This window comes from Neopelma chrysocephalum, unplaced genomic scaffold (genome assembly GCF_003984885.1).
Source record: "Neopelma chrysocephalum unplaced genomic scaffold, ASM398488v2 Primary Assembly neopelma1_44, whole genome shotgun sequence".
Taxonomy (NCBI): Eukaryota; Metazoa; Chordata; class Aves; order Passeriformes; family Pipridae; genus Neopelma; species Neopelma chrysocephalum.
In genome coordinates, this window is record NW_020897703.1 from 15,167,673 (window position 1) to 15,188,741 (window position 21,069).

General features: G+C 39.7%; 1 protein-coding gene across 6 annotated transcripts in view; it reads left to right on the plus strand.

Moving 5' to 3' along the window:
• ABCB11 (ATP binding cassette subfamily B member 11) overlaps window positions 1-21,069 on the plus strand; it is a 50,748-nt gene that overhangs the window by 2,422 nt on the left and 27,257 nt on the right. For 4 of the 6 annotated variants that reach the window (XM_027678653.1, XM_027678654.1, XM_027678656.1 and 1 more), the window contains exons 2-12: window positions 3,004-3,106; window positions 4,671-4,692; window positions 6,070-6,117; window positions 6,207-6,255; window positions 8,136-8,377; window positions 11,280-11,367; window positions 12,653-12,786; window positions 14,570-14,741; window positions 16,450-16,574; window positions 17,315-17,489; window positions 20,586-20,699. In XM_027678653.1, coding sequence (XP_027534454.1) covers window positions 3,031-3,106; window positions 4,671-4,692; window positions 6,070-6,117; window positions 6,207-6,255; window positions 8,136-8,377; window positions 11,280-11,367; window positions 12,653-12,786; window positions 14,570-14,741; window positions 16,450-16,574; window positions 17,315-17,489; window positions 20,586-20,699 — 1,245 coding nt within the window. In that variant the 5' untranslated portion in view covers window positions 3,004-3,030. Of the gene's footprint in view, window positions 1-3,003; window positions 3,107-4,670; window positions 4,693-4,719; window positions 4,852-6,069; window positions 6,118-6,206; window positions 6,256-8,135; window positions 8,378-11,279; window positions 11,368-12,652; window positions 12,787-14,569; window positions 14,742-16,449; window positions 16,575-17,314; window positions 17,490-20,585; window positions 20,700-21,069 lie in introns of those variants that run through there. The other 2 variants (XM_027678655.1, XM_027678657.1) reach the window with 2 other exon arrangements.

Genomic DNA, 21,069 nt, shown 5'->3' on the forward strand with positions numbered 1-21,069 from the left:
GGGAAAATTATCACTCTCATCTTCAGTGAAAACATAATCTCAAGGGACTTGAAGCTCTCAGGAGGATATGCTTGCTCTTTTGGGAAACCTACCTTTATTTCAATATAAACTGAATAATATAATCTGGAAATTAAGCCCTTTTTAAATCCTCTTCCATATGTTTGATACAAATCCAGCTGAAGTGAAATTTAATGAATTGTATATAGATCCCATGTGAAGCAGTGATATGTTGATGATGTTTTCCTTTATTTCTGGTCAGAAGCAGAAAGAGAACTTGGAAATTTGCACATGGTAGAGACTGCAGCTTAGGAAGTACCATAACTTGTTCAGCTCATTTGCCATCTGTCTCAGAGAATGGAGAAATTATGACTAAAATTGTAAATTTTTCATTTGTATATGGGGATTAATTAAAAACTCCTGTGATTTTATGTTCTACGTAACTGTTTTAGTCCTGGCCAGACATTTTGCTATTGCGATGGTTCTTTGGCTTTACACATTTACTTAAGAAGAGAATTTGGGTCACAATTTAGGGGGTCACAAAATGTGAGGGGGTCAGAATTTACTGACGAGCAGATGAGTAGATTGTCTCTGCTCATCAGAAACTTTTAGACAAGAAAAACTACACCCATAGAGTAGTGATCAATGAACCAGTGCCCCAATGAATGAGTGCGCTAAATGAAGTTCTGCAGAGGTCTGTCTTTTTAATGGTATAATCCAGTAATATTGATAATTATGTGGATTACACAATGGAGAATATGCTTGTTAAATTCAGTCGTGACATAAAGGTAGGACAGACTGCAGGTATGTTCTGCATATATTCCTGAAGAATGGCACTAGAAGTCAAAATCCCCTTAACAAACAGGTAAAATGGGCTGAAGGATGTAAGGTGCAATTAAGTATGGACAATATCAGGCAGGATTAATCAAATGTGAAAACCTAGTTTGGAAAGCAACTGACTCTGTAGCAAATTGCAAAAATTTAGTGGCTATGGTGGATTACATGAATGCGAATCAACAATGTGATAAGTTTGTTAAAAACCCAAATGTCATACTGGGTTGTGTGAACAGGAATGTAATCCATGACATGGAAAATAATCTTTCTCCTTTGTCCAGTATTGGTAAGACTGGTGCTGTAGTGCTCTTATGCACTCATCACTTCATTAAAGATGTACTAGAATCCAGAGGAGACCAGTGGAAATTATCAGATGTTTAAGAAATATACTCTACCAAGGAAAATTGAATGACTTGCTTTCTTTATCTGAAGAGGGTGACTTTCTAGTATTATTAAAATAAATACAGCCTACTTACAAAGTGAAAAGGAATATTATGTTTCATCTCCCTGGTGCACAAGAAGTAAGATATTCAGATTATACATTAGGAAAAAAAATATGTTAGCAAGAAGGATACTGAAGCACTAATTGTCAGGGGAGTGCTTCAGACATCTTTGATCGTTAAAGTTAGTTAAGATTAGTTGAAATAAGAATAATTGAATGTTGCATTAGATTCTTAAAATTATTCAAGAGAGTTTGGTCTTTCCAGTGTGACTTAGTGATGTTTTAGTGATGTGCCAAGGGATGTACACATAAAATTCAGGGGAAAAGGGTAAAAAGAGTTGGAGTTGGGAGTCAGCGGTTCTTGAAAGCCAAATTGAAAAGTAAAAAAAAATGAAAGGTTGGGCAATTATGGGAAGTGAAATTATTAAAAGTTACATATGCACCCTGAACCACTGGATTAGACCCTTATGTTACTCCACTTTGATCTAAGAATGAGTGTATTTCCTTCATCCTGGGGTAATTTCAAAGCCAATCTGCTTCTTAGTCCTTCCCACTTATAAGGAACTGCCTGGCTGTAGCTAATCACACAGCTATTGCCAATATGAAGGATTTAGGTAGTTTTAATGCTACTAAAAGGAAAGAAGCAATTCCTTTAGAGGGCTCAGTAGGTAGTAACCCAGCTGGCTGGGAAGTCAGGTGGTGTAACGCAAGTAATCTATGGAAATGTGTCTTTTACACAGAAGTTTTGCTATCCGAACGCATTGCAATATGCCTGAAATTAGAGGTTGTGAGAGGTTTATACAGAAGTATAATCATGCAAATGTTGATGTTTGAAGACTGGAAGCAGATATTGTAACTATGTTTTGGGACACATTACGTTAAACAAAGATGTGGATGAGATGACTTTGGTTGTGAAAGGGCATGTTTTGGGGAGGGCTTCTGCAGCACTTTTCCCTGGGCACCATCTTGGATGCCAGGCCTAGCTACTGGCAGATTTTGCCTCACAGAAGTGCTTCTTTAACAAAAAAGTACTAACTTTGTCTTCTTATTTCTTCTCATGTATGACATCTGCTCAGCATGTTAGTGTGAATAGTTAGGAATAAAACTGTCCAGAGGAACAGGTCTGGTAGCCAAGAGCTGTGGGAGTGCTGCTGTGGTGGTGATGATGCAGATGTCGGTGTGGCTCTGGGGCCTCCCCCCCATCCACCCTTGTCCCCCAGCTGTCCCCTGTCATGGTCCTGCTGGCTGCTGACACCTGGGACAGCACAAGGCAGGGGAGGTCTCCTGCCTGCTGCTCCCATATAAGTGAGGCAGGACCTGTCGTGTTAATATCTCAGTCTATTGCCTAAAAACGTCACCCACACAAAGGCAGTAGTTTATTTAACAGAGCCATTAATGGAGACAGGGCTCTTTGCAGTGGCTGACAAGCCCTGGGAACAGCTCTGCTCAAGGCAGGAGGCACTGAAGCCTGTCAGAGGCTTTGCACTCTGGGGTGAGTTGAGCCCTCTTCTCTGAGGTGTTTTTCTACTCTGTAGTTTCACTGAGTCTATCACAGCTATTCTGTTATAATTCGTGGTGTAGTCAGTGCTGTAATCCCAGTAATCCCAAGCATCGTCCTGGGATCATGAGGGCAAAACTGAGGTAAGTAGAAGTTTAACATAATATTGTTTTATGTTTGCAGACAAATGTATACTGATATTCTTCCTCTCCCTCCCACCGTCTCTTTTCAGGACTTCTGATTGAAGTAAATAATCATCATGTCTGACCCAGTTGTTCTGCGTAGCATCAAGAGATTGGGAGAGGATAACCATGCTTTCGACTTGGATGGTAAATGTAAGAAGTTTATTCTTCAGTCCCCTCCTTATTTTATAAAGCATGTGAAATAGATGGTGGGTGGCCTAAGTGAAGCAAATAGTCTACAGAATACAAAGAAAACTGTCTGTGGAATAAATATAGAGTTATATGGTATCTGCTGTTACGGGTATGCTGCCTGCAAAACAACTTTTCTGTAAAAAACTATGTATAAAAATCCCTACTCATGGACGATATTTACATATCAACTAACAATTTCAAGGTATCTACATAGGTTTTTATGCTCAGCTCTTTGGTGTACAAGTAAAAGGCTTTTATTGTGAAAAAGAAATAAAAGTGCTGTCTTCCATAGTTTCTTTCAGCAAACACTTTTATTTGTAGTCATACTTATAATAGGCAGAATTCTTATAAACTAATGCTAAGTGAAGATCTGCATTCCTTTTTCTCATCAGAGCTTGTCCTCCTTTTTTCCATTTTTCCTTTGCAATGTCCATTTTTCTATTGTACCAGTCTAAATGCAGCAAGAGTCAAGGAGAAATGTGAAGAGAAACTGCTAAATATTTTCAGTTCTGTTTATATGACTTGAGAAAAGCCATCAAAAAAGAGGGTGTTAAATATTTATACAGATTGTAAAGTTCAAAGGAAAACAAAACAGTAGCCCACAGTGGAAGATAAATTGCAATGAATGGCAATGTACTTGCTCCTCACATAGAGTAAAAAGTGTTCTCAAAAGCATTCCAGTACTCAAATATCACCAGATTCCCTAAGCATACATGCATTTTGTATTTTCAAGTTCCCTGACAGCGGCAGCCTAATCCTAGAAGTGTTTAAACTTTCATTAAAAACATTTGTGAGTGAAAAGCTTAAAACCATGCATGAAATAGCTTGTGTTCTGAATGAGGGCCTTACTGGGATTTACAAATGTGACAATCAACCCCAATTTCACCTGCTTCATCATCCAAATAAGCGTTCTTGAGTCAGCTCTGAACAAAACAGCTTGGGAGGAGGGACGCTTTCTTATCTTGGGTTATCTTTTAAATATTCAGATGTGTTGTTAGAACAATCAAGCTGGATAGTAATAGAGAGCATGCAGTTTTATTTCCCTTGAAATACTTTATGACAGATCACCTCCAGGAAACTGAAGACTCATGTTGAAAGACAGTGCCTCTCTGCTGGAACTGTTTTTCACCAACAAAAATAAAATAAAGCAAATCATACTAGACTGAGATAAAGTGATTTTTTCCCCTTCCTAGCTTCCTAGAGCTACCAATCCTCCTTTCAGGAAGTATGCATGGAATGACATTAGAGTAGTATTTCTTGATGAGACCAATCCCAAGAGAACCAGTTGAATATTAGCAAACAGTTTGCAATGAAAAGGAGTTGACTTTTGACAAATGTACTGAATAATGTATTTAATGTAAACCATATCCCTGGTTTCTATATGTATTAGTGGGAATATGATGTTTATAACCTAGAAATGATCAGGTCCCATGGGGTTCTAGGGTTTGTATTTCACATGTCTACAGAAGAGTATGTACTTTTACAATAATTATTAACTAGACTGTGCATTTATTTTCCCTAACAGGTAACAGCTTGAAGAAATCAGAGTAAGTCATGTACACGAACGGAACAATCAATATTTCTAGGAATATTCAAAGAAATTAATGTCATCGGATCAAATTGGCACACTGACAAAATATATGACTTTTTTTTAAAAAAGCTGTTCTCTTGCAGCTGAACTGCCTTATTTGATACAACTGAAACAGGTAGACTAAAGAGTCTTGGAAACCTTTAGAAACAAAAGCACCAGCAAAACACGGTCTTCCTTTGGAAAATGTTTTTGATATTCAAATTTATCTTTCCTCAGTGCTTTTAGTTTGAGAAATGAGTTTTTCAGGAATTTTAATCAATCTTGATTAATTTCTCTTAAAGCTTAACTGTGAGGTTTTAAAACAAAAGGAATTTGCTCACTTCATTTGAGCTCAGATATTAAGATTTAAACGTAGAATTCCGGATAGTTAAAATATGAAGTGATTAAGAGAATTTGACCTTCAGCTATAATCAGAGATCCAAGTGGGATTAAGAGCCTGCTCTTTTCTAGACCTTTGGACAACTCTGTAGCAGGCTGGACAATGGGTGCTATAATTTGAGCCAGCTCTTTCTGACACAGCGTACACGGTCTGAGAGCTACTTCTAAAATGTAGAAGCTAGAGCATCTCAATTTTTGTCTTTATCAGGTTGCCCATCTAAGAGAGCAGCAACCCAATATTCAAGGTCTACCATGTCTTCCCACTTATCTTCAAACCCAAGTTCTGTTGGACTTTGTTACACATAACACACATACGGTCCTACATACCTGAAGGAAAGCTTCCTTCAGGCTTTCCAGGACCTGGTTTCTAAAAACTGTTTATGACAAATACAGCTTGAATTAATTTGTTTCATTAAAAATCAAATAAAAACAAATGAAACAAATAAAACCCAAACCAAACCAAAACAACCCACCACAAATAGAATATCCCTACTCATTCATCACTGAATGTACACACCTGATGATGATTACTTGCTATGTATGGATCCCATCCATAACAGTGCAACTAGTCCTTTTGATTTAACTGATTATACAAAATGTGAGCACTGAGGAAAAAAAATCAACCCAACTCTGATAGGGTAAGAGATTCTATTGCACTATGGCAATATGAACATACAGGCAATGTAAGAAGGAATGGGAACAGGACTTTTGTCTCTCTTAAAGAAAGGATTAGCCAACAATTTGGATGGTATGTTTTTCTCTCACTGACCTCAGAGAACCCACAATCCCCATTATAGCAACAGTGTTTTGAGGAGCTGTTTATAAAACAAAGTATAAACCTGGGGAAAATGTCTCAACAAAATGTAATTTCAGAGAAGTAACCAAGAGACTAAAAGTAATAATGTAAGTAATATAATAATGTAAGTATAAGTAATAATCTTATCCTTTTTGCCAGGAATTTCTATACATATGAAGAACCTTTTATAGAGAAGAAAAGTGAAAAGTGAGTTAAGTTCAATTCTTTATATTTACGTATAGAACAAAATATGTTCTAAAATATAAGTTAATAATTTTATATTTCTGTTCTGAAAGGTCATCAAAGAAGAAAGAAAACAGTGTTCGTGTTGGCTTCTTTCAGCTGGTAATGAAAGCAATGGCTATAAATATTTGATGTGTATTGTGCTGCAGAATAAGTGACAGTAACCAATATGGTTTTGGGGAATAGCTGTGACTAAGCCAAACTTTTAAGGATTAAATCTTTTGGCCTGAAATCCTGCCAATAAATTCAATGGGAATTTAATAGAACCCTTTATTATCTTGTCAGTTTGGTATTGATAATCGATGTTTATGTCAAAATTGCCTATTAAAAACATTATATTAAACCTACAGGTAGATACATGGAAATGAGGTAAGATTCAGAACAGGGATCTAGGTGACCTTGGTTCATTCTTATTTCTGCCAAACATTTACTGTGTGATATTTGGCAGATAATTTAGCTCCCTTGTAATTGCTCCGTGTGTATTAGAAGATTTGGTAGCTATAGAAACTTGTGGATGCACAATAACGTATAGTATGTCTAGCCTTTGATGTAATTCCATAGGGTGCACATATATTTTAAAATTAATGTAGTCAAGAGATGTCCAACCCTGCAGCTGCAGCATGCAGCTAAGAGGTCTTATTACTTCTGTTTTGGATGTAGTCTGGGCAATTAGCCTGTAGTGTGTCCAGACTAATATGGTCCTGACTGTAAAACTGGGCTAGTGCAGTTACATTCATTGTACTGTACCTGGCTAAGTATCTCAGCTCCTAGTTGGGTGGAGAGAACAGTCTGTCCACAGAGAAGGCTATTCTTTCAAGCAGAGAGGTTTGAATTCCATAGGGAGTTTTGCACAGATATTTAAAGAGCAGTGGGTTAACACAGTATGTTTGCCTCAGATGTGCTGAGAGACCAGATACCACATATCTGTGCATTTTCTGTGTGGAGTTTTTTTTAAACAAGGGAATTCTTAGATTTCTTATGAGCAAGGTTTGCAGAACAGTAGTAGTGTTACAGTTTTCTTCTGACTTCTTTTTTTTTTTTTTTTTGAAAGACCTTTTATTAATTTCTCTTTTGTGTTAACTGCTTTTCACTGTATCTTGTCTTTGCCCTAAGGTCCCTTTTCCATATGTGCTTCAAATTTCCACCCTTTCTTCTCTTAGACACATTGTAGCACCTACAGAACCTGGATAGGTTCTTCAACAGGCTATGGTTTCTCTTTACTCTCCTCTTTCAAAATGTTTAGTATTTGAAACTGATATTCTATATGGACAGTTTAAACTATATATTTGTTCCTGACTTCAGCCAGAGAATCAAACTTCAAAAAATCATGAAAAAGGTAACTTAAATCACTGTATCTTTGCCAAGTGACCAGTTACACGTGTGCACACTCTTAGCCCATAGCAAATGTAAGGTAATAGGATTTAGCTCAGTCTCTTTTTTTGCTGCATACTATGTCATATTTCTATACATTTCTCCCAGATTAAGAGCCAATGCATAACTGCCTGGCTCAGCCAACAGGCTTTAGAATATTAACTATGAGAACTTGCTCTGAGATGTTCAGTTGGATTTCCACCAAAGCACCTCAGACTTTTGAGAAACTCTCAAACTCTATTGAGAGGCTCTGCATAATGCCCCAAGGCTTTTTCCTCCCTTCCCTCTCCCTCTATGAATTATAGTTACTATTCTTAATCTCTTAGCTAGTTTCTGCAATGATGATAATGTGGAACAATACTGAGCTCTTAATGTTACATGATAATACATTCATTCACATGTTAAAAGGGAGCTCAATAATTTATGAGGCTGTAATCACAGATGCAATTAGATTAGATTGAAGAGATTTGTCTTTTTTTTGTATTGAAGATAATTCTGAAGTTTAAAGAGAATGGTTTTTTATCTGATCCACCTAATTAATGATTTATCAGTATACAAGCAGTATGAAGACTGCCTCTCAGCGGAGACCATATTTTTTCTTCTCTCTTCAGTTTCGATTTGCTTCATCTACCGAGATTTTAATGATGGTTGTTGGTAGTTTCTGTGCTATTGTTCATGGAATAGCCCAACCAGCTGTGTTGCTTGTGTTTGGTGCAATGGCAGACACATTTATTGAATATGACATTGAAATGCAAGAGCTTAAAGACCCAAACAAGACATGTGTAAATAACACTGTAGTGTGGATTAATGGTACTATTCATCAGAATGAAAAGAACGTCACAGTAAGATGTGGGTAAGTAATGAATGTATTTGTTTCTTTTCCATTGTTATTATAGTTTGTCAGAGAATGCATTGCTATTGAGGGTCCTGTTCAGCCTTTAAATCTTAAATTTTCAATTCATAAGGCAGAAAAGGGGCATGGTTCTTATTACAGAGTCCTATTACTTAGCTGGAGATATTATCTAGAGGGACAGAAGGTCAGCTTGGGTCTTGGTCTTTCAGCTATAGATGTCAGCAAGAATATTCTTTGATTATGATTGTTCTGATAATAGATATACATATTATATATCTGAATTCATTAATCTATTTTACTGATTACACTCTAGATAATAATGACTTCTGGTCATTCTAGTTAGGACTTAGTTACCTATAGTGCCTGATGACTTCTGAGCAAGTTAGTTAACTCGTCATTGAGAGAAATGAGCACTTCTAGAATACAATTCATTACCTTATGGTGGATTTCTGAGGCAGATCAGGTGAACTACCATATAAGACAGCCTGTTTCTTTCCAGGAGCTATAATAAATGGAGTCTAGATGATTCATTCAGATACACATCTGTCAAAGCCAAGTTTGACCCTGTAACCTCTCCTTAAAGTCATTTTTCAGTGCATCATTCCAAGAGTTTTCTAATCTTTGAATCACACTTAATGAGATATTTAATTAGAATTAAAAGTCACTTTCTAAAGGTCTTTGAAATTCACAGCACATGGAAGTGATTCACATACCTAGATAGAGGTGACTGGGGCCAAATTACTTGCTCTAGTCTGTCCAAGCCAGCCTTCTGAGATGGGCTGGCAGATAGAACACAGGATTTGCTACAGACCTCTGTTCCTCTGAAGCAGCAACTGCACACCAGGCAAGATACAGTCATAAAACCATAGAATGGTTTGGGTTAGAAGGGACCTTAGGATCATCTAGTTTCAACCCCCTTGCCACAGACAGGACACCTTCCACTAGATCAGGTTGCTCAAAGCCCCATCCAAACTGGCCTTGAACACTTCCAGGGATGAAAAATCCACGCCTTCTTCCTGTGCCTCACCACCCTCACAGTGAGGAATTTCTTCCTAATATCTAACCTAAACCTGTCCTATTTCAGTTTAAATCCATTGCCCCTTGTCCTATCCCTCCATACCCTTGTAAAAGGTCCCTCTTCAGCTTTCTTGTAGGCTCCCTTCAGGTACTGGAAGGTGCTCTAAGGTCTCTGCACAGTTTTCTCTTCTCCAGGCTGAACAGCCCCAGCTCTCTCAGCCTGTCTTCATAGGAGAGGTGCTCCAGCCCCCTCATCATCTTCATGGCCTTCCTCTGGTCTCACTCCAGGAGGTCCATGACCTTCTTATGTTGGGGCCCCCAGAGCTGGGCACAGCATCCCGGGTGAGGGTCTCGTGAGAGTGGAGTAGAGGGACAGAATCACCTCCCTCGACCTGCTGGCCACACTGCTTTTGATGCAGCCCAGGACACACTTGGCTCTCTGGGCTGAGAGTGCGCACTGCTGAGTCACATCAAGGTTTTCATCAACGAACACCCCCAAGCCCTTCTCCACAGAGCAGCTCTCAATCAAGCCCCAGCCCCACATGTGTTTATGCTTGAGATTGCCCTGACCCAGGTGTGGGATCTTGCACTCGGCCTTGTTGAACTTCATGAGGTTCCCACGGTCCCACCTCTCAAGCCTGTCGAGGTCCATCTGGATGGCATCCCTTTCCTCCTGTATGTCAACCACACCCCACAGATTGGTGTGACCAGGAAACTTGCTGAAGGCGCCTTCAATCCCACTGTCCATGTCACTGACAAAAATCTGAAACAGCCCTGGTCCCAGTACCAACCCCTAAGGAATGCCACTCATCACAGGTCTCCACTTTGACATTGAGCTGTTGACCGCAGCTCTTTGAGTGTGACCATCCAGCCAATTCCTCATCCACCAAGTGGTCCATCTGCATTCTCTCCAGCTTAGAGACAAGGGTGTCATGCGGGATAGCGTCAAATGCTTTGCACAACTCTGGGTAGATGATGTCAGTCTCTCTTCCCTCAGCCACCAAAGCTGTAACCCTGTCATAGAAGGCCACCAAATCTGTCAGGCAGGAGTTGCTCTTAGTGAAGACACGTTGGCTGTCACCAGCCACCTCCTTATTTATCATGTGCCTTGGCACAATTTCTAGGAGGATCTGTTTCGTGATCTTGATTAAACATGAAAAATTGTACTGGATATCTGTGTCAGGCAGCTGAGTTGCTTCCATGATTGGTTTTTGCAAGAGATCAAGTCAGGTGCACAGTGTTCCCTTTTGGCTTAAAAGTTCTGTGTGCAAAATTTTGGGTAAATAGAATAGAATTTGCTGTCTGCAGGATGTTTGTAAAAAGTTATCTAAAAGAACAACCTAAAACAACCTTAAATGCCTATTTCAAAGTAACCTAAATGCAAAAGCAGCAATTCAGTGCCCTTCACTGATATTATGAGTAATTTAACACTCCTACTTGAGTAACAAAAACAAATAATCATTTCAGATTAGAAACTTATATTTGAAGTAATATTTGAATTGACTTTAGCAGCCCTCATTTCTCCCCATGTTGAAATCTGAGTGTTATTACCTGGTATAATGGCAGAAAGCAAGCATATTCAACATCTAATGAAAACTTGTTTTGCAGTTTTTCTCTGAAACCCCTGCTCACCTGTGCTCTTTTGGAGCAATCTGGGGGGTTTCCCAGAGACTGCAGGATGGCAGAGCATTTTCTGGTCCCTACCAGCTCCCTGGCCCTGTGCAACAGGCAGAGCAAGGATTCCAGCCCCTGGTAGGGATAGCCTCTGTTAGCAAAACAAGTTGATTTGCCAGCTGATCTGACTCTAACCTGAGGACACACCAGACTAGAAATCAAATTTAAAACAGTATTGCTAACTCATTTTTTTCTCCCCCTTTTTTTTCAGGCTGCTGGATATTGAACAAGAAATGACCAGATTTGCAGGATACTATGCAGGAATTGGTTGTGCCATACTTGTGTTAGGATACCTCCAAGTCAGTATTCTTTTTTCTATTTTGATTTCAAAGTTTAAATCACTAAATAATGAAGTTTATGTTAAATATATTCTTTTTAACTGCTAGCTACCTATTTGAGCAGAACAGATGCTTTCAGTTCTTGTCGCAGGAGGAAAGCTCTGGACACTTAATGTAAGGATCCAAGAACTCCGTTTATTGAAGATTGAAAGCAACTTAATATACACTGTATAATAGGCTCATCTATATTACAGAGATTAGGCTCCTAATTGGTACTTGACTAATAGGTGATATCATCTCAACTGCCTTCCATTGTTTACACAGGTGGCTCGTTAAGTGCTTTTGTTTTTCAAATTCCAAGCTCCTGTTTTTCAGCCCAAGTTAGAATACACAAGGTCATTGCTGCTTTCTCATGGCCCTGCTATCTCAGACTTTCTCATGGGCCTAGTCAGACTGCGTTTTATACTTTAGCAGCTCATCCATAGCCTTAGCCATGTTCATATGCCCTCGTGATTCTAACCAATCATCAATAAGTTCTCATTCTATCATCTGAAATATGTTAGCTCTGTCAGTCTGAGAGTTCCTTGGATTTGTGCATGCATACCTTTGCAAAAGATAAGTTTTACCCTCACCACAAGCAATACTTGCTCAAGTGTGGCTGCTATGGAATCCACATGCCCTCCTACAATAACAGCTGAAGGGCATGCAGATTCCAAGCAGGCATCTCAACTGTGTTGAGCCCTGTGTTTCTATTATAGAGATATTACAGAGCAACACTTGTGTAAAACTGGTGTTGGAGAAGAATCACACCTTATGTATTCTGTAGTAATGGTTCAGTCCTTATGACTGAGATGAGTCACAAGCTCGGACGACTCCTGCATAGGGTCCACTGCTTCGGAAGCTTTTTATAATAACAAAAATCACTTGTCATTCTTCTTCCTGAGAACTATTCCAGAGTTTTGCTGAGGTAGGATGGTTGCCATCCCTGTACTACTTGCAGTTGTAGATGGAAAAAAGTTTGTCCGTATGACATTCACATAACAGCATAAATAATTTAACTTGCCTCTCCTCTCATCCTACCAGAACTGTGACAAATGCTTGATCCACAGGCTATATAAAATTGCTGGATTATTTAAAGATCAAAACAACTAGCATGTCTATGTAGCCAGAATGTATTTTACCTGAATAGTAATTTTATCAATAGCCAAATTGCTCTTTCCCATTTTAGCCAAATTGCATTTTCCCATTTGTTGGGAGTAGAAGGACTTTTTACTGCATTTTATCAACCACTTTATGCTTTTCCCAGATCTGCTTTTGGGTTATGTCTGCAGCTCGTCAGATACAGAAAATCAGGAAAGCTTATTTCAGGAAAATAATGAGAATGGATATAGGCTGGTTTGACTGTACATCTGTAGGAGAACTGAACACCCGAATTTCTGAGTAAGTAATCTAGAAAAAAATGTATGCTATAGAAAACATTTTTTAATTCCTTCCAAACATCACAGAGTGCCAAAAATCAGGCATTTGACAAGCACCTTTTAATACAAATACAGCTATGTTCCTGGGAGTAGCAATCAGATGGATTATCTCCCCCGTCTTTGAACTGAGTGCCATAACTGTTAAGCCACAATTATTTCCCTTTTGTGCCTTGTCTGTCAGTAAATGTGGGGGGTTTTTGGATGGGTTTTGGGGTAGGGTTTTTTTTCCTGTTTGTCTTCTCCTGCCTTCTCCTTCTGTGCCCAGGCCTTTCAGAATGATCTGTAATTTGGCTCTCAGTGCACACTCCCTGAGTCCGAAGACGTTGATCTGAACCCTCTCTCACTTCTCAGAAAGGAATATTACATTAGGGGCATGACTTTGCTTTTGTTGGATTTTAAAAGGAAAGAGTGAGCCTTGCTTAATCGTTTTCTGCTAAAGAAGATACAAGCTCTTACCTTTAGATATGGACCCAAGGCAGTTGGAGAAACAGTCTCATCCTGGGTAAACATTTAGCCCTGAAAAAAGCAGAGTTTAAGGCTTGCTCCTTAGTAGTTCCTGTTTACAGGCTGCAGGCAGCTGCAGGGTGGGTATGCCGACTGTAGATGGCTCTTCTCAGTTGTGCCTGCATAATAGTCACGTTTGCAGGAGATTTTTCTGTAGCTGAAGGAGATTTTTTTTGCCTTTACTCACCGGTATCTATTACTTTCTGTGGTGTTCTTTTCATGAAGAATAAATGGCAAGCTTAAGTTACTGCGAAGAATTTCTTCGGAGAAAGTAGGAACTAAGCATGTATTTGTCTAATAAATACAGCAGTTCCCTTGGTTTTGAACAACATTGTCCTGTGACCTGCAGAAAGCTTCTTGACTGCAAAACCATTTGCCAGAAGAAATACAAACATGGTTCTTCTACTCAACACTCTTACATTTTTCAACAGAGGACTGTAATTTCATTTGATGTATCAATGAGCTTACAACTTTGCACTTTAAATCTCAGTAGTACCCGCCTGCTACTGTTTATTCCAGGAGTTCCTAGCTCTTCTTCTTGAAGACACTTTTTCTGTATTGGCAATGCCTAAGAGAGAACAAATGAACTCTGTGACTGCCTAGGAGTTGAATGATGCCAACTGCTGCACCACTGTCCTCCATGTGATAGAACTGTCATGTTTTCCCACTGCCTCCAGTGTTAAAGTAGCCCTCCTTGATTTTCCCACTCTCTCTCTCATTTAGAGAATAAACTACCTTACAGGATGGAGGGAGGAACTGGGAGATGGTGGAAGATGTAACTAGAAGAGAGCTAGAGCCCTCTTCCCCTTTCCTGTCCCCTTGGCAAGGTGGTATGGTACATTCTCAGTGCCCCATGATGTGAGGAATGCTATATCAGCTATGCTGTTTTTCCATTATCAGACAGCTGCATCCAGCTGGGGTGTATCTGCCTTGTCCTTTAAATCATCTTGGGCAGAGAAGTAAGAACCAGCTAGTGAATAAGTCAGCTGTCAGGGCAACTTTTCCTGGGAAAGGATGCCATCACCTCTGCAGTATTCATGTCTAAAAGCCTTCTGCCACTGCAAAGGCTTTCTCACTGTAGCACAGGGTTTTGTAAGGGGCGATGGTGAAAGAATAGGGATGAGGAAGAGCCCTCTCCAGGGAAAAGCAACTAACCCAAATGTGGCCAAGACCTGTAACACAAACAAAAGGTATGCTCACCAATCGTCTGTTGATTTCTGTTGTTGTTTTATTTTTTCCAGTGATGTTAACAAAATTAATGAGGCTATTGCTGACCAAGCAGCAATCTTTATCCAGCGCATAACCACTTTTGTGTGTGGATTCCTACTGGGATTTGTCAGTGGCTGGAAATTGACCTTGGTTATCATTGCAGTCAGCCCTTTGCTTGGGGTTGGAGCGGCTGTCTATGGCTTGGTAAGTGAATTGTGAAAGGTTCATTTTGAGGAACAATAGGCAGGGAAGATCATGCCATGGAGCTGTGAGGATTGGTAAAGTCTATTACACCCCTTTAAAGTCAAGAGAGGCAGATTATGGTCACAGCAGCACTGGACGGGAGGGGAAGGAAAGGGTGTGTGGAGGGGAGGTGGGCTTTGCTCCCACTGTTGCTTTCCCAGAATGACATATCCTGCTTCTAAGATGGGAGTATAAGCACACCTTCTTGTGGGTCCTGTGGGTAGATATTATCATTGCTGAGATCAGAACCTGGCCTTTACCTTCTCTCTATTACTGCACACCTGGTTTAGATGGTTACAAGACATGGGACTTGATTTCTCTATGTAAATTAGCCACTTTTGAGAATGATCAATTTTCAGAAACGTAAAATAGTTGAAAATAACTGCTCAAAATTACCTCAAGCTGTCCTTGCTCCTGGAAGCTGCTGCACCTTCTCCCTGTTGTTCCTGTTCTGCTTCTCCATCCACTTCCTACAAACTTCCTGTTACTGTGCAGAAAAAGGACAGGGAAAAGGGAAACTGCCCTCTCACCTCCTCTACCACACCCATCAGGGCTGGGTAGTTCCTGCTCCTCCTTTGCATTCTTGTTGGGCTCAGCCCTCTGAGAATCTAATTTCTTTCACTTCAGGAAGAGCTTGCTATCATTTTTCTATCAAATCTCTAATATAGCCTTGACTAATGCCTTGTCTTCCAGCTCTCCTTTAGCACCTTGTGCTGGCTGCAAGTAGATGACATGAATAATGAGTCAGTGTGAAGTGGGAGAGCAGAATCCTGGCAGGGAATGAAATAAAACCCCAAACGCTTTTCCTTCATTTGCAATACCCCTTTATGTCTGTAATTTTCCCCCTTTCCACTGTTAATTCTCTGTACCCACCTCTTTCCTTTCACAGACCTACTGTTAAGTGTTTCCTCCTTACCAGCCTTTCCAGACCAAGTCTTTGTTTTTTACCATAATGAAAACAGACCCAAGGTTAATCTAGACTGGTTTCTTATCTCCAAAAGTGGCTAATAGATGCATGGAATAGGGTATTGGAAGAGGGAAAGTAAATAATGACACTTTACACTTTCTAATGTTATCTCATTCTCAAGCCAATGTGGTATCTTTGTGTAGAATTGTACATGACTACATTTTCATCCATTTTTTTGAGTTTAAGTAAGCTTTTGGCATCCAGTGTGCCCTGGGCTGCTCTGCAGGAGCCTGCTTGCTGTCAGCCCAAGAAACAAAGCACAGTTTTGGGCAACATCTGTTTCCATCCTCCCCCATCACTACAGTTACCTCTTCTTCCTGAAGCTAGGGTCTGCCACAGTGGCTGAAGGGCCACTTAAACTCCCCCTTCCTCCCACTATGCACAAACCCTCAGTCTGCAATCTGCTTAAGCACAGTTAGCAGCAGAGAGAGAGGCAGGGAGGGAAAGCAGGTGTTGCCAGCTGCTTTTTCTAGCTACCTGGGGCAGAGAGCTGTTGCAAAACATATGCTACAAAGGTATATGCCCTAGTAATAGAAGACATGAGTGTTCGAGTGTGCAGCGTGCCTAATAAAAACCTGCTTGGAGTGCAGGAGGTGACCTTGTGCAGAGCAGACAGCACAGTGTGACAGCCAGCATTGCTTATCACTGACCTTCTCTGTACCTGCAGTTCAGGTGTAACCAGCACTTCTCATGCTTTTGTAGGCTGTGGCAAAACTAACAGGACGAGAATTAAAGGCTTATGCAAAAGCTGGAGCTGTGGCTGATGAAGTGCTCTCATCCATCAGAACAGTGGCTGCTTTTGGTGGGGAGAAGAAAGAAGTTGAAAGGTTTGTTTGAACAAACTGTAAGATCTCTGATTTTTTTCTCCTGAAGCACTGAAATGCTGTAATGCATGTCAGATTCACGCTCATTATATTCTCTATATTCTACAACTATGGCTATCTGTTAGCTTTGAGATGCATATGCATGTTATGTTTCAGAAATTTAGGTTTCAAGTAACATTTGAAAGATTAGTTTTATAACTCAGTTTATCCGTGAAATAAAATGTCAGCAATGCTCTCTTCAATTCATTCCTACTTGTAGGAACATACTGTCAAATTTTCCCCTAAACATTGTCTGATATATCACTTTCACAGCACATCTGAAAAATTTAGGTACTTCCAAGCTAATTAAGAGAACTAGTTTCAGCAAGACATGATTTGATGATGTTAAACTGCAAATTTCTCTTAAATTCTGTGAAAGCATAACATGGCTGTAGGATGTGCTCCGAAGTATTGGCCGAATTGTCAAATCCTGTGTTACTCTGCTAAAGCTCCAAACCCCATGGTGAGGTATCTGCAATGAGTATGGTTTTTCTTGTGCTTGTTACACTTAGAACATACAAGGATTTCATGATCTGGGAGCATTGCTGGTTTCAGCTGTGATCTCTCACTTCAGAGCGATTCTGTGTCAATCTTATGTGTACACTCTGCTGTCACCAAAGATGCCTCGTTTTGTTGGTCTTTGCTCATTTTGAAATTTCTGTCAAATTGATTTAATTCCCTTTTATTTTTCTCTCTTTCTACAGATACGATAAGAATCTGGTGTTTGCTCAGCACTGGGGAATTCGAAAAGGAATAATAATGGGATTATTCACTGGTTACATGTGGTTTATAATTTTCCTAAGTTACGCATTAGCCTTTTGGTATGGTTCTAAACTTGTCCTTGAAGAAGAAGAGTATTCACCTGGCACTCTTCTGCAGGTACCCATTTTAGCTTGATGCAACTTTTCTGGACTGTTCTTTAAAATAGTAATTCTGAAACACATATTTGTAGTGTTCTGGTATCTGGTGACTCAGTGGTAACAAACACTGTGTATGTCTTTTAAAGATCATTACTCAATATACGTATGAAAGTATATGACACAACTGGATAAGATTTAAAAAAAAAATCCATGTTTATTTTAAAGACTTTAAATACTACCTATTGTGATCAGAATAATGCTTTCATTTGAGAGCCCACTACACAATTGTCAGAGGCCTGAAACTAGCTTTCCCATTTTCTGGGTCGGCACGTGGCTTCTGGGATGCTGGCTTCTCTGAAGAACTTTGTAATAAAAAACCCATTGTGGTAAAGAGAAACCTAAGCAAAGAAAGTTTTGTCAAATCTAACCTCTCTCTCTTGAACACTTTCTGTTCCTTTGAAAAAACATTTTCTGTTGCTTTGTTGTTACAAAGGACATGTAAACATGTATGTGGATAACAACACACATGGCTGTGGCTCCTGCAGTGTATGTAAAAAACCATGGCACTCGTGCATCCATTTCTGCACAGCAGATGCTCTACACACTGATGGCCTAAATGCAACAAAACCAACATCCACAGATATTTTAGTTATTTGCTTTGAGCTAGGACTGCCCAAATGGCAGACTCCAGTCTAAACCCAGAGCAAACTTTTCCCCAACTTTGGTAAGTCCGGGGTATTCTGACGAGACATCTATTTTCGCTCCTTCTCTGCCTCTTGCGCAGCTCTCAACCACCAGCAGCATGCAGCGCAAAGCTTCCTGCTAAATGGAGTTTGGTGCATTACTCTGAGAATATTGTTCATTTGAGTAATTCTGTTCAAGGAGGATGTCCCTCACAGGAAATCGTTTGCACCTGCTCTTGACACAAGTAGTTGATATGAGGTAGCGCTGTGAAAAACAAAGTGAGCAATTTCCTTGCCTTGCACATGATAAGTGGCGTTCAGTGCTTCCAAATGACAAATGGCAAACAGTGGGGAGCTACCCTGTAGCTGAAAAATTGCAGCTGTCAATGGAGAGACTCTCCCTTCTGCTCCCCTTCCTCTGAGTTTCCAGTCATCTTTCTTCTATTTGATGTTTTCTACCATACACTCCTAGTCTGACAGGGTGCGGGAGGGAAGGATTTGTAGATACAAAACATATAAATATGCTTTTCCTGATGTCTCAAAAAGTGTTGTCCACCAGCCATACTGCATTGAGATACACTAAGTATTGCCTTCCCTTCCTCTTCTGTCAGATGTTCAGAACCTGCTCCCTCATGTTCATGATGGACTCTGACATGCATAAAACCTACTTGCTTTGGGACTCATTCACACAAGAAAATTACCTAGTAGTAAAGCTGAATATGAATTTATGGCATAATCTATACATCCCAGTGTAGATATTTGCAGTACATAGTGTACAATAGAGTCTTCCACTTTAGCTATAGGGTTATTCTCAGTAAACAGGAGAACTGAGTCCTGTATACTGCTATTTATTTCTCAGCAGTAGTGTTTCCTTGTACACTTTGCCCCATTTATCCTGACTACTGTTTGTGTTGCAGCCTAAAGGCCAGCTGAGTCCTTGATTGCTTCTTAGCAGAATTCCCAGGTCAAACTAGACCAAAGGATTGCATATTATACATTACATTACATATTTTCTAATGTGCAGGGTGAATGTCCAAACTATCAGCCACAACCATGCAAGAAAATGGAGCAAAAGCCTGCACCAAAGACATTGTCCAAACATTTATAATCTGTTCTGCCAAGCCACCTCTGTAACTGAAAAACTAAGAAGAAATAAAGCAGAGTAAATTCTAGGAAAAAATATTTCAAAAACTGCTCAAAATCATGCCCTGATATGGTAGCACTGAGAAAAATAAACTATACTTACTATACAGTGCAGTTCACTCCCTGTTGTAGGAACAGACAATTAATATATTTGCATATGTGGTGTATAAGTGGTAAATAAGCCTTCATCTTTTTATGTTCACTATCTTCCAGTGTCCTGTTCTTTGAAGCCCCTCTCTCATATCAGAATTGCCAGCATTTTCAGTCTTAGACAGTTTCTTTCTACATTTTTTAAGAACCTTGATAAAAACTTCTTTGTAGGAAATGAAGCATTGGCAGCTCTTAGGAAATTTGGAACAAACATTTTTGGTATTTTGGTTGATATGCTACAGCTTCACTTGCTTCTGATCTGCAAGGCCAGACACCAAGCTGTGTGAATTCTTGAACTGAAGTGTCCTCTGATACTTGATACTCTGTTCAGCTGCCTTTATTGTCTGCCAGTCTTTCTAGGAAGAGTGGATGCTGTGGATCATTTTCTCTCGTGTTGTCCTAGGCTTAGGTAAAAAGGGGATCCTGGGGCTTTCAGAAGAGGGTCATTAGTAACTCTTCCTTTTGGTTCTTACAAAAGGACTTGAAACAGTGAGCACATTGGGTGTGTGCTACCTGCAGAAACTGTCCACCTGCACTGATAGAATAATCTCACCTCAAAATGTGGCTTATTCAGTGTTGGTAGCAACCCTTACAGTTCATTTCTCTGTGATATAGAGAAAAAAGTATTCTTTGCAGCTGGTACCTCCTCCAGAAGTAAGTTTTTTGAGCATTGGATGAGACGAACTGCAGTATACAAACGTTGTAATACAATGTTTTAAGCTTCTTTCTCTTTTTGGTTACTGGTAAAAGACATTCCCAAAATAATCTACTTCCCACCAATGTTCTGTTCCAGTCCATGTTTCAAGGAACAGGCACCCAGTCAAACTGAGATAGCTTAAAAACGCATCACTGGCATCTCAGTGAATACCTGGATGCACAATTTGTTAGGACAGGGCAAATATAAGATAGGGTGATTTCCTTCGACCTCAAACAAAGTTGTGAAAGATAGTGAAAATACCTTCTAAAATGGATTTGTTTGCTTTCTTGTTGTCTAATAATGCTCATATAGTGAATCACTGCAGTTCAGCAGATGCATGAGAAGTCATCAAGCCACTCTAGTTTGGTCTGCATGTCTAAACTGTAAATTATAACAAAAATGTGATGTCATATTTTGTTAATTTCTTTTTCCACTTCTTCAGGTTTTCTTTGGTGTTTTAGTAGGAGCATTAAATCTTGGCCAGGCATCTCCCTGTCTGGAAGCCTTTGCCACCGGTCGTGGGGCTGCAGCAAACATTTTTGAGACAATAGATAAAGTAAGTAATGCGTTTCTAAGCTGTGTTATTTTGTAGTGGAAAAATAATTAAATAAGCTTGAAGTGGTACTAGTTCTATCTACTGTGTAAAATGAGGAAAAATGAGTCCAATTAAAGAAAAATTGATTGTCCAATAGGAAGGTCTAGTGGCATGTGCATGGGCTCAAAGAATGTGTTGAACAGATTTCTTAAGTGGCCTGCTTCTGAATAATGAATTTTTACCTCAGTTACTGATGTTCTTTATTCCCGTTTCTCGTGCCATACAATTACTTATCAGTGCTGGCCGATGAAAAGTGTACTGGCAGGCAGTAATGGTCACTTTGCAATCAAATTTGCAGCCTCCAGATGGCATCAAAAGGTGTGACTCTTTT